General features: G+C 43.2%; 1 protein-coding gene across 3 annotated transcripts in view; it reads left to right on the forward strand.

Moving 5' to 3' along the window:
• Nucleotides 1-17,867, forward strand: part of hhip (hedgehog interacting protein) — a 162,114-nt gene that overhangs the window by 35,567 nt on the left and 108,680 nt on the right. For all 3 annotated transcript variants that reach the window (XM_086011080.1, XM_086011072.1, XM_086011062.1), the window contains exons 5-6: nt 14,803-14,954; nt 16,230-16,403. In XM_086011080.1, the coding sequence (XP_085867206.1) occupies nt 14,803-14,954; nt 16,230-16,403 (326 nt within the window). The remainder of the gene's footprint in view (nt 1-14,802; nt 14,955-16,229; nt 16,404-17,867) is intronic.

Genomic DNA, 17,867 nt, shown 5'->3' on the forward strand with positions numbered 1-17,867 from the left:
TCCGTTTTGGTCGGGAAGTCGGTGAGGGGCATGTTAATGAGGCTTGGCCATTAAAATCGTCCGAGCCTCCCTGCTACCGCTCCTGGATCGGCTGGCCACTTGCTTTTCCGCATTCCCATCCAGGAATTAAAATCGAGCCCAGTGTTTTAATACTTTTTACTGAAGGGACATGATTTCAGAAAAATAAAGTAATCAAAATGTTTTTAAAAATCTTTTAATTTCTCAATGTTTTCATCGGGTTAGTTATTAACTGTTCTCTTTCACTATTTTGTACTGAGTTTTAGCACCATTTGCTGATATGTTGCAAGAACATGCAGACTGCTCCACTGGGGAGGCCTCAGAACAATCTCTTCATCAGTTAGTCAGATTGTTTGCGGTTGAAATAATCATGATAGCAGTTACAAGTAGCTCCAAACTCTGTTGTAAAGCACTGTCTTTGGTGGAGATTGTTGTTGATGCATACTATGGATTGAAATTGTGCAAAATCTTATGTCAGTGAAAGAGAAGCCGGATGTTAATTCCAAAAACTTTGCATCAACAAAATGTTATCTTGTCGCTAGGTTATGGGCGATTAATCTAGGTTCCAGGAGTCGGAGGATTTTGTTTTATCATGTTATATGCACATGCTTAGAAGTTAATGTACCATGTTTCCCCTCAATAGAGTCCCAAGGTGCCAATTAGCCAAACTTGTTCCAAAATAATGCTCTGTTTGCAAATCATGTTCAGTGTGGGTGTTCCATGACATTCCATACCGCTCATCCCTCAGTGGTGAAGTGGTGCTTTCCAGTTTTCTGAAAACTAGCTTTTAAGTGTACATCAGCACATATGGCTTTGGAAATTGATATTGCATTGCATGCCTTCCATCACATGCACAGTGATTAAAAGTGAGCAAATAAAAGTATCTTCAAAGTATTGCTTGCAGTTTCAGCATAATATGTTGAGTTGCTCAGTGATCGAATGTGTCGCAGGACTATACCATAGACTGGGATACTCTGGTTCAAATTGCAGCCTCAGCTGTCGTCATGCTTGAGCCAGTGTCAAAGAGAACTAAGGCTTTCTTTTCCTTCCCTTTCTATCAATGTTCTTCCTACTCCTCTCCTGAAGCCTCACTGCTGGAGTATTGTTCCACAGGGCTGAGTGCATTCTGGTACCATGCCCAAGTGGCCATTTGTTGTGTGTGTCTTTCCCAAAATGTACTGCTCCATATTTATGTTGAATTTAATTTGTTACAAATCTGTTCACTCTCATATACTGTCTATGCCCTCCTGCAGTCTACTGCATTCTTTCTTACATTTTGCTTTTCTCCTAATTTGGTACCTTTACCAATATTTTTATATTTATTTTATACGCATGCCCAAATCATTGCTGTATATAGAAAATGAGAAGTCCCAACACGGATCCCTTGAGCACACCAGTAGCTATATCTTGCCAATCTGAGAAACATTAACTTATTCCTATTCTGCCATCGATCATTCAGCCATTTCTCTACCCATGCTACACTTTACTTTTAATACCATCAGCCTTCAACGTCACAAGAAGTACATGTTGAGGATCTCTGCCATTCTTTCATTCTCTACTACAAGGTTGCCTTGTTTGTCTCTTCATGTTCTCATCCTTCTTTGACTAACCTCTTGCTTCTGCTGTTCCTAGACTATTGACATAACTGAACCCTTTATGTTAATCAACATTTTAATATCGTCTCTCAGCACTTCTAATCTCCCTTTTTCCTTCGCTGCTATACTTTAGGCATTTCCCCATGTTTTCTTCTGTATTACTGACTTTCCTTTTATCACATACCTCCTTCATTTTCCCTTTGCTAACTCAGGAATGCTGAAGCCAATTATAGCAATCCCAACTTGCAGTTCCAACTGAGATCAACTAACTCAGCACAAACCAGTGATCAAACCTATCAAACCTGAACCTTCCTGGTTCATATGGCTCATCTACTCGCTGCCTTAATGAGCTGTGGCACTGAGAGAGACACAACACTGCCATTATTCATTGGCAGGAATTTCAAATGTTGTTTTACTCCTGCCTCCTTACACACTACCTGCTTGCCACAGTAGCGTTATTGGAGATTTTAAAGGGGGCTAATGTTGACTGTCTTGTCCATGGTACGCAGCTTGGTAAATCAACAAGGGGGTAAGAATTTAAATTTTTTTTAAATTGTTTTGGAAATATTAGTCTGAAAATGTTCTATGTATGCATTATGGAAAAGTAATACTCAGAACTGCAACAGGAAAAAAAAATTATTAAACTGTAATCAAGCATGTGCTTTTTAAAGGAAATCCAAGGCTTCTGAGCACACCTCCATTAATTTATAGACAAAAGCCCATCATTGTATTCAGGGGTTCCCAGAGACTCTGAGGTTCAGACAAGGTAATTGTTGTACTTTTAGTATATTGGAAGGGATTTGTATGGTATTTTATATAAATGAAATAAAATTATAAACATCTGTTGTATTTACAATGGAAGTGGCTGAATGACCAGATTGATACCGCATTTCATGGGCCACTGCAAACTTGGGAACCCACCATAGCAACAAATCATGTTGGACAATGTTGCTGGGCTGTGTCATTTACTGTGTTGCCTCAGTAGAATTCAGTACCAACACTACTTTCAAAAACAAAGTTAACATTTGAAAAAAGCTGAAGTTATTCGGTGAGCATTACAAGCGATGAACTAATCATATGACACTAATACCCATCAGCTGTCCTCCTACAAGCCTTTGGAAACTGAACCCTTTCATGACTGAACATCATCGCAGCTGAAATTGAGTGACTACACTTCTGGATTAACCTTTGCCTTTACCAGGTTATGGAAGTTACCTGATAGTGTTAACCAAGAGTAGACGACATGATCGAGCATTTTGCCTGATTTTTTACAACTGACTGAACAAATCGGGAACAAATTTTGTCTCAAAACCAGAAGAAGAATAAATTATGCACATCAACATATAGGTGTAGATTTTCATCTTCATCGCGGGGCAGATCAACAACCTTTTAGAACACATCTGCAAGTGATTTTCCCCACCAGAGCAATGCACAGGTGATGAAGTTGAAAATCTACACTGTAGTGTTCTATTATACAATAAGTTTTACTTTGTTTTATTTTTCTTTGTTGTTTGCATTTTGAAATCTGATTTTTATTTTCCACTACAGAAAATAAGGATCTGCTTGTGATTCAACTGGGTTCAGTTAGTTTGAATCTTATCTCTGAATCACAAAGTTGTAGGTTGAAGCCTTTATTATACAAGGAGTTTGAACTCTCCAGTGCAGTATTGAGGAAATGCTGCATTGTTAAGAGATGCTGTCATTTGGATATGATGTCAAAGAAAGGCCTCATTTTCCTGTTCCACTGCTCAGATGGAAGTTAAAGATCCCTCAGTGCTACTTGATAGAAAAGTGGGAAGTTCTGGTTTCCTGCTCTACATTCCTCCCTCAACCAAAGCGACTAAATAAATCACTGCTGTTTGTGCGATCTTGCTGTGTAGAACTTCTACTGTTTATTTATATATTATAGGTTATAGCACTTCAAAGTAACTCACTTGTCTGTCTTGTACAGATTTTTGAATCAACTTTTTACCATTTATAAATTTCTATGTTCACATTTATAATGAGGTTTTGATTGTGTAAATTTGCCACCCTATACTTACATAAGCCACCAAGGAGGCTGTCACCGAGCTATGTCACTTGCTACAGCCACAACACGAGCTTTAAACCAGGTCATGGAATGTCAAGGTCACCATGGCCCTGAACATTTATGCCATAGGCTGCAGAATGTGACATCAGTGACATCAATAGAAAAGGATACCACTCCATGAATGTCCAGCTTGTTTGTGACCACAGGCTGTACATCATACAGGTCATAATTCATTCATACTGCGCCAGTCCTCTGCCGCCTTTATTCCAATCAGGCCATCAGATCATAGGCTGGCTACTTGGTGACAAAAGATATCCCTCAAAACGTGACTCATGCGTCTTGTTAGGAACCTGGGCACAGACGCAGAGCTGGCCTACAACAAGTCATGCCACCACCAGAAATATCACCGAGAAGACAATCGGTGTGCTCAAGCCTGGACCGTTTAGTAGTCGCTCTGTAGCCCACCTGTGACACTGTTTCTAGATTTGTAGTCATGTGCTGCATGCTGCATAACTTTGCTATAGTGAGGGACCAGTCCTTATCACCTGGGCCACAAGAAGTGGCGAAGGAAAAAAGAAAGAAAAGACCTACATTTATATAGTGATTTTCCTGACCTCTGCATGTCCCAAAGCGCTTCACAGCCAGAAGTACTTTTCAAGTGTTGTAATGTAGGAAGCGCAGCAGCCAAATTACACACAGCAAGATCCCACAAACAAATTAAATAAATGATCATATCATCTGCTTTGATGTTGGTTGAGTGATAAATATTGACCACAACACCAGGAGAATGCCCCTGCTCTTCGAATAGTGCAATGGGATCTTTAGCGTCCAACTGAGGGGTAGACAGAGCCTCGGTTTAATGTCTCATCCAAAAGACGGCACCTCCAAGAGTGCAGAGCTCCCTCAGTACTGCACTAAAGTGTCAGCCTAGATTATGTGCTCAAGTCTCTTGGAACTCGCAACCTTCTGAGATGAGCAAGAGGAGGAGGAAGAGCAGCATGAAAAGGAGGAAGAACGGGAGCAGCATCAACCACCTAGTGCCCCTAGCTGCCAGAGCAACTCGGCCAAGAGTGCTTGACCTTAACATCACTCCCATCCCCAATACATCAATAGTCCCACAATTCTTAACACCACCGTCTTTGTTTCCAATTGCCTTTCTTCAGTCCCGCCTGATGGCGTGGCGGGGACTACAAATATTAACACCAACTCCAGAACAAAACATTTACTCCAACAATTCTATTCCATATGTGTTGTGTGCTCGATTACCTATCCTAGATGCTCCTTTGAAGTGTTTCCCTAGTGGCTACAGCTTGGGAGGTGGAAGGCTGCTGAGCTTCCATTGAGGTCACTTCAGATGGCTGTGGTGGGCAACCTCGAGCAGTTCTGTCCTTGCGGTTGCCCATCCTGATGTGGGCCAGACAGTCTAACCCAGCTGGCCATGTGGTACTAACAAGGGCACTAGTAGAGTGAGTGGTCAGGGAGCAAGCATGCTGTCATCCTGAGAGAGGACAGCAGGTGCCTCTCCCATGGAGCCAAGGCCACTCTCCTGGAACCGTGCCTCAGCACTACTTCTTCTTAGGCAGTCCCTCTGGACCAAGGATGACTTGCTTCCACATTAAAAATTCGTTCTCAGGTGACTGATGAGTCCAATGCGGGACCTACAGTCTCTGTCACAGGTGGGGCAGACGATGGGTGGGGTACTTGGGTTGAAGTGCGCTGCTTGCGCTTGGCTTCTACTTGCTCCCGACGAAGAGACTTGAGTTGTTCCAGCGCCTTCTCAGATGCTTCTCCTCCACTTTGTGCGGCCTTGGGCCAGGGATTCCCTGGTGTCAGTGGGGATGTTGCACTTTTTCAAGGAGGGTTTGAGGGTGCCCTTAAAGCGTTTCCTCTGCCCATCTGGGGCTCTCTTGCCGTGCCGGAGCTCTGAGTGGAGGGCTTGTTTTGGGAGTCTTGTATCGGGCATGTGGACGATGTGACCCGTCCATCGGCGCTGATCGCGCGTGGTCAAAGCTTCCATGCTGGGGATGTTGGCCTGAGCGATAACACTGACATTGGTGCGCCTATCCTGACAATGAATTTGCAGGATCTTGGGGAGGCAGCGTTGGTGGTACCTCTCCAGTGCTTTGAGGTGCCTGCTGTACATGGTCCATGTCTCTGAGGCATACAGCAGGGCGGGTATCACTGCTGCTCTGCAGACCATGAGCTTAGTGCCGGGTTTGCGGTCCTGGTCTTCAAACACTTTCTTCCTCAGGCAACCGAAGGCTGCACTGGCACACTGAAGGCGGTGTTGGACTTCGTCATCGACGTCTGCCTTTGTTGACAGTAAGCTCCCGAGGTGTGGAAAGTGGTCCACGTTGTCCAAGGCCTTGTCATGAATTTTGATAATCGGTGGGGGGCAGTACTGTCTGGCGGGGGAAGGTTGGTAGAGGACCTTTGTCTTATGGATGTTTAGTGTAAGGCCCATGCTCTCGTACGCTTCAGTGCAGGTGTTGACGATGGTTTGGAGTTCGACCTCCGAGTGAGCGCAGACGCAAGCGTCGTCTGCATACTGTAATTCGATGACAGAGGATGGGACGACCTTGGATCTGGACTGGAGGCGACGGAGGTTGAACAGTTTCCCGTTTGTTCTGTAAATTAGCTCCACTCCAGCGGGGAGCTTACTGAGGGTGAGATGGAGCATTGCAGCAAGGAAGATCGAGAAGAGCGTTGGTACAATGACACAGCCTTGCTTGACCCCGGTTCGTACGTGAATTGGGTCTGTGGTGGAACAGTTGGTCAGGATCACGGCTTGCATGTCGTCGTGAAGCAGGCGGAGGATGGTGACAAACTTTTGAGGACAGCCGAATTTGAGGAGGACACTCCATAATCCCTCACGGTTGACAGTGTCGAAGGCCTTTGTGAGATCAAAGAAGGCCAAGTACAGTGGTTGGTGCTGTTCCCTGCATTTCTCTTGTAATTGGCGTGCGGTGAAGATCATGTCCATTGTGCCCCTTAGTGGGCGGAATCTGCATTGCGACTCTGGGAGAAGCTCTTCGGCCACTGGGAGAAGACGATTGAGGAGGATTCTTGCGATGACTTTCCCTGTGGCAGACGGCAGGGAAACTCCTCTGTAATTATCGCAATCGGACTTGTCACCTTTCTTGAAGATGGTCACAATTACGGCATCTGAGATCCCCTGGCATGCTCTCCTTCCAGATAAGAGAAATTAGTTCATGAATTCGTGCCAGTAGTGCTTCTCCGCCATGCTTTAGTGCCTCGGCGGGATTCCATCTGCTCCTGAGGCCTTGTTGTTCTTCAGTTGTCGGATGCCCTTTTCAACCTCATGCCGGGCTGGGGTTGTGCTGAGATGGTGGCGGGTAGCATGCTGCGGGATAGAGTTGAAGACACTCGCGTCGAAGACAGAGTCTCGGTTAAGGAGATCTTCGAAGTGCTCCTTCCAACGGGCACTGACTGCCTCTCTGTCCTTGATGAGTACCTCTCCGTTCTTGGCCCACAGTGGGTAGGACCTTGGGTGCTTGGGTCTTGACTGCGCTAAAGAATCCACACACGTCGTGGTTGTTGGCTAGCTGCGTGATCTCCTGCGCTTTCTCCACCCACCATCTGTTCTTTAGGTCGCGAGTTTGTTATTGGACCTCGGCCTTCAGGCGTCTGTAGAGCTGCTTTCTTGCTCTCGAGTTCTGTTGCTGTTTCCAGATCAGGAATGCCTTGCGCTTGCGGCTTATTAGCTCCTGGTCATCTCGTTGAACCAGTCTTGGTGTTTGTTTCCTGGTTGAGTGACCGAGCGTCTCTTCACAGGTGCTGATTATGGAAGCTTTGAGTGCAGACCAGGCGCTGTGGGCACTCTGTGACTCTGCCTCACTGGGAATCGCCAGGTTGTTTGTGAGGCACAGGCTGAATAGGGCCTTCTTAGCGGGGTCTTTGAGTGCTCCAGCGTTGATTTTCCTGTAGCATTGTTTCTGTTGCCGCTGCTGTTTTGGGGCTAAAGTGATGGAGATGACAGAGCGGATTAGGCGGTGGTCGGTCCAGCAGTCATCAGCTCCTGTCATGGTGTGAGTGATGCGGACGTCCTTGCGGTCCCTCGCTCGGACGATGACCTAGTCCAGCAGATGCCAGTGCTTGGAGTGAGGGTGCTGCCATGAAGCCTTGTACTTGTCTCTCTGACAGAACAAGGTGTTGGGTATGACAAAGCCATGTTCTAAGCATTTTGACAGGAGGAGGGTACTGTTGGAGTGGGCTTTCCCTACCCCCTCTCTGCCGATCACACCTCCCCTCAGCACTGCTACGACTCTGCACGAGAACGGAGTGCAGGAGTGACACAACATGACTCACTGGTAGCCTCTGTCAACACTAGCCCTCAGAGCGAAGGTGGTAGCCATCTGAGCTTCCATGGTAGCAGTGTGAGCTGCCTTGGAAGCTGTCAGCAGAGGCTCCATCATGGTGGACGCCACTGTCCTGTTCATGGAGCTGACCACTCTCCACGTTGGATAGAACGGTCTTCATGTTCTGACGAATACCTGACACAATTTAAAGCTGGGGTCCTCCATGTTCTGATCCATTGTGCGCAAGGTCTCTGGTGGGCTTCCCAGTACACCTAACATTTTGTGGTGTATGCCCATTGCCGCCTTTGGTAGTCTGGGGTTCTCAAAGTTTTAATGAGTACTCTGCAGCAGAACTAGTATGTGATCTCCTCATCCTCCAGCGAACTGGCATCTGTGGTATTTTATCCCACTGCCCTAGCTCCTGCACACTTGTGCCTGGTGATTCACCATGTGAGGACCCCTCCGCTAACCCATCCTCTAAAATGGGTGTGGTGCTGGTCTCACTTGGTACTTGCAATGGTCTGATAGAGTGATGCTGCATCTTCAAAACGGTTGCCATCCTCTTCCTAAAGTGGCATAGTGGCCTCGGCATTTTCAGCACCTGAAATGAAAGAGGGATAAGCATTAGCTGTTAGTGTGAAGGGAGAGCAGAGAGAGCTGAATGGCTGCTGAAATCAGCTGCTGTTTGTCATGCAGAATGTGTAGGGGGAGATAAAAGTAAGACGGGATTAAGGGCATAAGGTGTAAAGAAACCTTGCGCACATCTCCTCCAGCGTTGCCACTCAACAAGGACATGACTCGAGCCCTGCCTGTGATGCCCGGCACATCTTCCTCCAGTGGGGAAAGGGTATGCAGATGGGTTCAGCCTCCTCCATTTGCTGCCTCCGGTCTCATGTGTGCCACCATCTCCTACAAGAAAGAAGAGAGTGTGTAATTGAAAGCCTTGAGCGGTTTTGAGAATCTGGCTGTCAAGGTGGAATAGTGCAGATGTTGTTTGCAAGATGTGTAGTGTGGGGAAGTGAGGATTGCAATAGTGGTGAGAGTAGGAGGTGCAGACTATATGAAGAGGAGGAGAAGGAGTGAAGTATGGTGCAGTAATGGTAGGAGAGTAAGAGTGGCGGGAAATGTGGGCGTGTTGTAAGTAAGGGAGGCTGCAGGTGGTGTCGATATGAGGAGACAATAGTTGAGCTGAGAGGTAAGATTCTTACCTTGACAACTCATATGAGGTCATTAAACTTTTTCCAGCATTGAAGCCATGTCCTTGGAGCTAAATTCCTGGCATTGACCTCCTCCGTGACCTCTTCCCACTGGTGGTGGGAGTGTTGCTTGGAGGGCTTTCTGCTGCCTGGGGAGAATATGATCTCCCTCCTCCTATCTGGACCAGGACCTCCAACGCTGCCTCTGAGAAACTGGATGCCCTCTCTGGACCTCTTGCAGCCATTTTTCAACTTACAAAAGTTTCCCTGTTGTCTGCAACTATAGCACACTCCCTTTTAAGAGGTGCTGGCTGCCTTTAAGTGGCAGCACGGTGGCATAGTGGTTAGCACTGTTGCCTCAGAGCGCCAGGGACCCGGGTTCGAATCCGGCCTCGGGTGACTGTCTGTGTGGAGTTTGCACATTCTCCCCGTGTTTGCGTGGGTTTCCTCCGGGTGCTCCGGTTTCCTCCCACAGTCCAAAGATGTGCGGGTTAGGTTGATTGGCTATGATAAATTGACCTTTAGTGTTAGGGGGATTAAATATGGGGATAGGGTGGGATATGTGTTGGTGTAGGGGTTACGGGGATCGGGTGGGATATGTGTCGGTGCAGGCTCGATGGGCCGAAATGGCCTCTATCTGCACTGTGGGGTTTCTGTGATTCTGTGACACCAGATAAACCCAATCCTCAAACAGATGCAGCCAATAAGCAGCGCTGGCTGCTTGCCTGACACATGATAATGAGCAGCCTGCACCAATTTCGCGTGGGCCCTGCGCCCACGTGAGCAGGCGCATGCAGCGGGCGCGATCAAATTTCTAGGCCCATATGTGTTTGTAAATAAATGTCAGTATTGATTCTGCGTCAAGGAACTAATAAGAACACATTTTTGATGTATTATTCAAGGCAGAATACAGATTCTTCAATTGCTTAAAATAGAGACTAGTGGGGAATCGTTTACACCGCGTCCCTAATGCTTACAATTACTGTCGGTGAATATTTCTCTTTGTGTTAAATAGCATGACCATTATTAGTTATATAAAGCTCCGGTTAGACCCCATTTAGAGTACTGCGTTCAGTTCTTCAGGAAGGATATATTGGCCTTCGAGGGGTGCAGCGCCGATTTGCCAGAATGATACTGGGATTAAAAGGGTTAAACTATGAGGTTACATAGACTAGGCTTGCATTCTCTTGAGTAGAAGATTAAGGGGTGATCTAATTGAGGTGTTTAAGATGATTAAAGGAATTAGTAGAGTAGATAAAGAGAAACTATTTCCACTGGTGGAGGAAGCCAGAACAAATGGCATAACCTTAAAATTAGGCTAGGCTGTTCAGGGGTGATGTCAGGAAGTGTTTCTTCACATAAAGGGACTTTTGTTTGATAATACTCCTGTGAAGCATCTTGGGACGTTTTACTATGTTAAAAGTGCTATATAAAAGCAAGTTGTTGCTGTAATGGAAATCTAAAACTCCCCAAAAAGCTGTTGAGGCTCGATCATTTAAAAATTTCAAAAGCTGAGGTTGCTAGATTTTTGTTAGGCAAGGATATTCAGGGTTACAAAACCAAGGTGTGTATATGGAGTTAAGGTACAGATCAGCCATTGTCTAATTGAATGAGCTTCGAGGGTCTGAATCGTCTACTCCTGTTCCTATGTTCCTAATTGCTGCAAAGCACTGAAAGCCATGTTATTCATTGATTTGAATATTTAATTATGCTGAATTTATTTGAATGCAAGCAGGCCTTGCACCTTTGTGATATGTTGGTATTAAAACTATAGCCAGTTATACAATTCATTATCCTGATAAAATCATTTAACTTGATTTGGCTCCTTTACTGATTGCATGGTTTGTAAACTGTGATTACCATGTTTTCTGTTTGTTAGTTTATGTAATTAAGTTGTGAGTTGTAAATGTGCTAGGTCATAACATTTCACCACAGAATTTTGGGGGTGATGGTTGAAATCAAATATTGCACTTGTCGGATCCCTGAATTTAGTAATATTTACCCATTAGTTGTGTTTTCATCAATAATATAGCACAGAATTTTATCTGGAATGTGCTGTATATATCATAGTAGCTGCAGTCTCTGTTTAATAATTAGGATAATGAATGCTCATTTGCAGCTCAATGTGTCACTTCCCAGCCCTCAAACTGTTTGCTTTGCTGAATGTAATGCTGAACCTTCTAGAGATCAACAAGTAAAAAAATATATATATATCCTACCAAGAGAGGCTTCTTGCCTTTGTGGTTTGTTCTACTTTCTGGACAAAGGCTATCTTAGAGAAATACAAATATTAACAAGTGGCTTGTAAGCATACTGCAGTTTGAAGTGTTCAACAATTTCCCGCATGGTTTAGTGGCAGGGGTCTCTTATATCTGTTGGTTTTTTGGGCATCTAGAAATCTGGATATGTTGCAATCTTGTTGCAAATAATACCCAAACTTATTGGCAATGATGGTGTGGAGATGCCGGTGTTGGACTGGGGTGGACAAATGTAAGAAGAGAGATGCATCTCTCCACTTCACCTGACGAAGGAGCAGCGCTCTGAAAGCTTGTGATTACAAATAAAACTGTTGGACTATAACCTGGTGTGTGACTTCTTACATATTGGCAATGATGTTCAATGCTTGTAACAGCAGATTACCTCTGCTCAGCTTATGCCTCGGGAGGGTTTGTGTCTTGGCTACTGCTGCTGATAGTAACTCTCTATTATGTACTGATGGGATTAGAAACATTATATTAAAATAAAAACAGCTAATGTGCTTATTAGATTGACGAGCCTAAAGCAAGAGTTTTGATTGTCTTAAGAACAATTGCAAAAACCCATGATTAGTGGACTATTTTTAACCAAGCTTTAAAACCTTTTTTTACATTCTTGTTATTACTATGAACATAGAAAATAAGGTTGACACATTGTTTTAAGAACAAACAATTAACAGACATTCCCAAAATGTAATAGAAGGGGTGTGTATTGTAGCCTCAAGAAGGATATCAGCAGCTTTGGGCAGGGAAGCAGAGGTGGTCCCAGATGAAAGTACAGGCACAATGCCACAGGGATGGGAGTGAATGGGGATTATATGGGAAGAATTCTAATTAAGTCCAATTATGATCAAATTTTCTGATTATATGACTAAAACATCAAAAACACATAAAATTGAAATAGTTATTTTGCTTTTTGAAACATGGACATAGTCTCCTTTTTTATTTTAATGGCAACTCAGTGAAATATTGCTAATCTCTGTTTTCCACTGGGTGAGTTTGCTCAATAAAATTTCATTACCCCCAACTACCTGGCCAATCAGAACTGTCCCATAATAATGCTCATTTTGTGCTTCCAAGCGGATCGCCACTTAATTAGTAAGGCAATGGCTAAGGCTGTTAATTCAAATGTGGGGAGTGGGAAACTGTAGGAGATTGAGTAGAGCAGCAAATTTGTATAGTCGACCCCACAAACATATCAATGCAGATGCTTCTGCTTCAGTCTTGCAGAAAGGGAATTACCTTTTTAGAGCTGCATGATAATCACCATTGCCTGTCAGTAAATAATGTAGCGTAATATCTTTCCCTGGAGAAAATGGGTCTTGCCATTGACCTGGGCATGGAAGGAGGCCATGCTTACCACCAAGTTGAGCCAGTGACTTTACAGTAATGTTGCCTCAATGGGCAAATATGGAGATGAGAGTCACGTGTAGATATCAAGTTGCAACTCTTTTTTTCCTGTTCACTGTATGCAGAAGAACTCTTGATTTGTATTAGCTTACCATAGCCTTAGTGCTCATTTTCAGATATAATACTATTACAATTGAACATTCATTCATTACTTTGAAAACTAACAACAAATGCTCAATTGAACCGTGACTGTTTCTTGATATGATGAGGAAGGTCATATATGGAGACCAAATGTAGATTTTTTTTTTCCCCCCCCCCCCCCCCCCCCCCAGACAAATGAAGGATAGTCTATTTGTAACAACCTACTTGTAACAGCCAAGTCATCAAAATGAGGTCAGAAGCCAAGCATGGAAAGATGAAACACTTTTTATTGTTACTCATTCATATATATTAAAGATTTATGCTTAAATTCCTAGGACCACAAGCACTTGGTCATAATGGTCACTATTCCAATTTTTCTCTGACAAGGACTGCAATAGATGTCAGACCCTTGTCCACTACCTTCCATGGACTTTACGACCACTCCTCCATGCTGCTCCTCCTTCCGGGGGAGCATTTACCATCATGGCATTTCAAGTAACTTCTCTCTCAAATATCACACTGCTATTGTTTTCATTCTTTTTGTTAATTTCCTTCTTCCCCATCATCTTTCATCCTTTCTTTTTAATTTTGTTTTGATCTGTTTTTCTTTAAATTTTTGTATATTTGTATTTTAACTGATTCAAGGTTTGCCTCAGCTTCACAATTTTATTAGCTTTTATAGTTTTTACATTTTTCTTTTGAACTCCTCTATTCTATATACTGTACTCCAAATGGCCAAAAATTCCTTTGTGGTTCCATTTCCTCCTTGCAGGGAAATAAACTTGCAGTGGGAACCTCCCTTATAGCAACTGAGTGCCAGGTTCCCACTCCATTCACTAAAAGGCAGAGTTTCAGAAATGCATCAACAACATCAGATTTATTACTACTAGCATAATATACAGCAAATTAAATTTCTTTTACTGTCTTTTTGGGGTGGTTAGAAGTGCGGCCATCAGCTTATTGCAGCACTTCTATTTGTGTGCTGTAATTAAGACCTCTCTACTAGCAAGGATTAGCAAGAAGTCTGTCTGTTACCAATGGTAACAATTGTTGTATTTTGCGATGGTCAGGGTCCTACATATGGTACCAAAAACCTTCTAATTTATTGACAGTAGATCTTTGAGACCACTGGCTGTATCATATGACCTTTTTCTACAGCTTGCAGTCAATAATGCATAAGCTGAGGAAAAAAAACTTCACCCTGCATGTAATGAACTGTATTAAAAAATATGCAATATTCAAAACATAGGGATCATTTTCATTCCTTGCATAGCTCAATTGTCCAATACACAGCCACTAATGAAAATTGGCTATTAATTATTGTAGACAACGAAGAAACAGACCACCATAGATGTGACAATTGATGTAGCTGCCTCCAGGGTAAAGAAAAGTTCATATACTAGACAATCAATTTAATTGTTTTTGGAGTGCCGTGCCAAGGCAAGGAGTTCACAGCTCACCCTGTGGTATTAGATGCTTTAAGAATATCAACAGCAGGGAAAACTGCTGCTAGTGTTGGACTCATTTGTCTTCCTTAGAGTATAAGCAAGTTAATAGCTGAACAAAGAATTCTTCCTAGCATTTAGACTTGTCTTCATGGAGATCCAGAGATTACGCACACAAATCACTTCATAATGGTGTAGTAAGAGGTTTTTATGTGCAATGCAGTGCTCAAGTCAATTGTGACAAATGTCTTGTTCCAACTTAGAGAGTTGTTTAAAGGGAAATATTTTATAATCTCTTTGTGTGTTAGTCAATGGGAAAAGGGGGGGGGGGGGGAAACAGTTTATAAACAAATTATCTATACCAGAAAAAGATCCTCTCCACTGGGTTCCAGATGAAACAAAATGAAGAACATAATTAACGTTACAATGCTTTGTGTTTTTTATTTAACCACAGGGTGGAGATGAAAGAGGACTGTTAAGCCTTGCATTCCATCCCAAATACAAGAAAAATGGAAAGCTCTATGTGTCTTATACCACCAACCAAGAACGATGGGCCATTGGACCACACGACCACATTCTTAGAGTAGTCGAATACACTGTATCCAGGTAGCGCAATTAACAATGAGATACTTTTGCTCCAACATGTATTACAAATATTAATTACTGGACACAATTGAACAGAACGTTTAGTGAAAATAACCAATAGCAAGAACCCAATTACTTGGCTGGGGTACATTTATTTCACTTTCGAGCAAGTTTTAGCATTGAATTGTTTTCCTTAATTCTGCATATCAAGGTTACAATTTTTTCACATTTTCTGAAAATGCAGTTAAGTGTTTGATCTCTTTCCATTGTGGCTAGCTATATAAAGTATAGTTATGTTGTCAGGTGAAGAAAAATGTGTTCCAGATGTTTTAAGAACTCAACTGAAATAGTTCAGCTGAATAGTTAAACATTGCCACCATTAAGATACATTTTTTAAATCAAACAGTTACAAAGAATTATCATTATTTGGTATATTTTGGTATAGTTCTAACCTTTTATGGTGGCTTTTATGAATATTTTTGGAGAATTACTGAGCCTGACTGAGGGACTGGAATTAATATCAGTAAAAGCATGTCATTAACTAAAGATACATCAGCTGCTAGGATAACTCATACTGTGGGGCTCAGTAAATCTTCAAGCAAGTATCCCTGATATAATCAGTTTTCCAATAAAAAGGTTTGTTTCTGTCTCACTGTTCATTTTTAAAAAGGAATGTTGCAATAAAAATTTAAATTCTTAATTCTGAGAAAGGAATTTTGATAGTATTTAATTATCTGCCTAAATTGATGCCTTTTTTCTCCTCAAATAATGAGGAAAGGGGTCAGCCTTGACTCGGTGGTAGTACTCTTGCCTCGGAGTCAGAAGGTTGTGAGTTCAAGTCCTACTCCAGAGACTTGAGCTCATAATCAAGGCTGATACTGCAGTGTAGTACTGAGGGAGTGCTGCACTGCCAGAGGTGCTGCCTTTTGGGTGAGACCCAGGGCCCCTCTGCCTTCTCAGGTGGACATAAAGATCCCATGGCACTATATTTGGGGAAAAAAGGCAGGGAAGTTCTCCCGGTGTCCTGCCAATACTTATCCCTCAACCAACACCACCAAAACAGATTATCTGAACATTAATCTCGTTGCTGCTTGTGGGATCTTGCTATGTACAAATTGGCTGTCACTTTTCTCTACTTTACCACAGTGACTACACTTTAAAAAATACTTCATTGGCTGTAAAGTGCTTTGGGGCATTCTGAGGTCATGAAAGTCACTATAAAAATGCAAGTTCTTTAATGCATTTTTCAAAGGAATATAACTGCATTAGTAAACATAATTGTAATTTATTACACAGAAAAAATGCAAATCAAGTGGATACAAGAACAGCAAAGGTATTGATTGAAGTAGCAGAGTTACACAGAAAGCATTTGGGTGGACAGCTCTTGTTTGGGCCTGATGGCTTCTTGTACATCTTCCTTGGAGATGGAATGATTACCCTTGATGATATGGAAGAGATGGATGGGTTAAGGTAAGTAGATCATGAAAACAAAAACTGTAAAGTGCATAGCACGTTGAGTAATTCTGAAAGTACTGTGAAAACACTTGTGATGAAGGACTTAGGGGGAAAATTTCAGTTGTTTGCGCCTCCCGTTAGCGCCTTAAGAGGGCGCTAATGGGGCGCAAAGCAACTAGCGCCCGGGCACAGCGATGTTTGCGCCGCTCGCGAAATTAACTAGACATTTTGCGGCGGCGCTAAACACTACCGCCATGATCTCCTGCGCCGGCAGATTGTGATGTCAGTCGAGTGCGCAACGCCCCGTTAGCGCCCCGTACCGGAAATTGAGTGGCGCCCCCTGCCTTACCGCCTGCCGCTAGCAACGACAGGTTGAGGGGAGCATTATGCTGTCTGAAAGGGACTAGGGGAGCGCTATTTAAAGGCGACCGCTTCCTGCCTTTTTTTGTTGGTGACATTTTTGCACCACGCATTCTGAGAGAGAGAGAGCGAGAGAGAGTGTTCTGGAGAGATTCAACGCTGTGTGAAGGAGTTTTGAATACTGAGCAGCACTTTGCAAGTTTATCTTGATTTGCCCTTCCTTGCTTCGCCAGCACTCTGAGGTAGCGCCTCGCTCCTTGGCCTTTGCGCCTTAAGACAGATGTGAAGCGCCTGATTTAGCGCTCCAATCACCTCCGGGGCGATAAAAGCCAAGTTTGCTGTCGGAGGTGATTATTAGCACCAGGCGCTAAACTTTGCGCACAGCCGATAATGGCGCCCCAAACGGGGCGATACTGAATTTTTCCCCCTTAATGTTCAATGTCCAAGATGATACATGATTAGTGTCATTTTGTAATGTCAAACAGTACAATATAGCTTTCAGAAGCACACTTTTTCTTGTGCTTTTTTATTCTCATTATCCTTTTGATTATTTCAGTTAAATTATAGAAAATAAGAGATGTCACAGTAAAGGAGGGGATAGTAGAGCAATTGGATAGGATAAAAATAGATAAAGAGGAGGTACTTAAAAGGTTGGCAGCACTCAAAGTAGTAAAGTCACCCGGCCCGGATGGGATGCATTTTAGGTGGCTGAGGGAAGTAAGGGTGGAAATTGCAGAGGCTCTGTCCACAATCTTCCAATCCTCCTTAGATATGGGAGTGGCGCCAGAGGACTGGAGGATTGCAAATGTTACACCCCTGTTCAAAAAGGAGAAGAGGGATAAACCTGGAAATTACAGGCCAATCAGCCTAAAGGAAACTTTTAGAGACATTAATCCAGGACAAAATTAATTGGCACTTGGAAAAATATGGGTTAATAAATGAAAGCCTGCATGGGTTTGTTAATGTCAAATTGCGTTTGACTAACTGGATTGTGTTCTTTGAAGTAACTGAGAGGGTGGATGAGGGTAGTGGGGTTGGTGTTATGTATGTAGACTTTCAAAAGGCATTTGATAAAGTGCCACATAATAGACTTGTTAGCAAAATTGAAGTCATGGAATT

Source organism: Somniosus microcephalus, chromosome 2 (genome assembly GCF_052327205.1).
Source record: "Somniosus microcephalus isolate GS21.2 chromosome 2, FLI_Smic_1.0, whole genome shotgun sequence".
In the NCBI taxonomy this organism is placed as follows: Eukaryota; Metazoa; Chordata; class Chondrichthyes; order Squaliformes; family Somniosidae; genus Somniosus; species Somniosus microcephalus.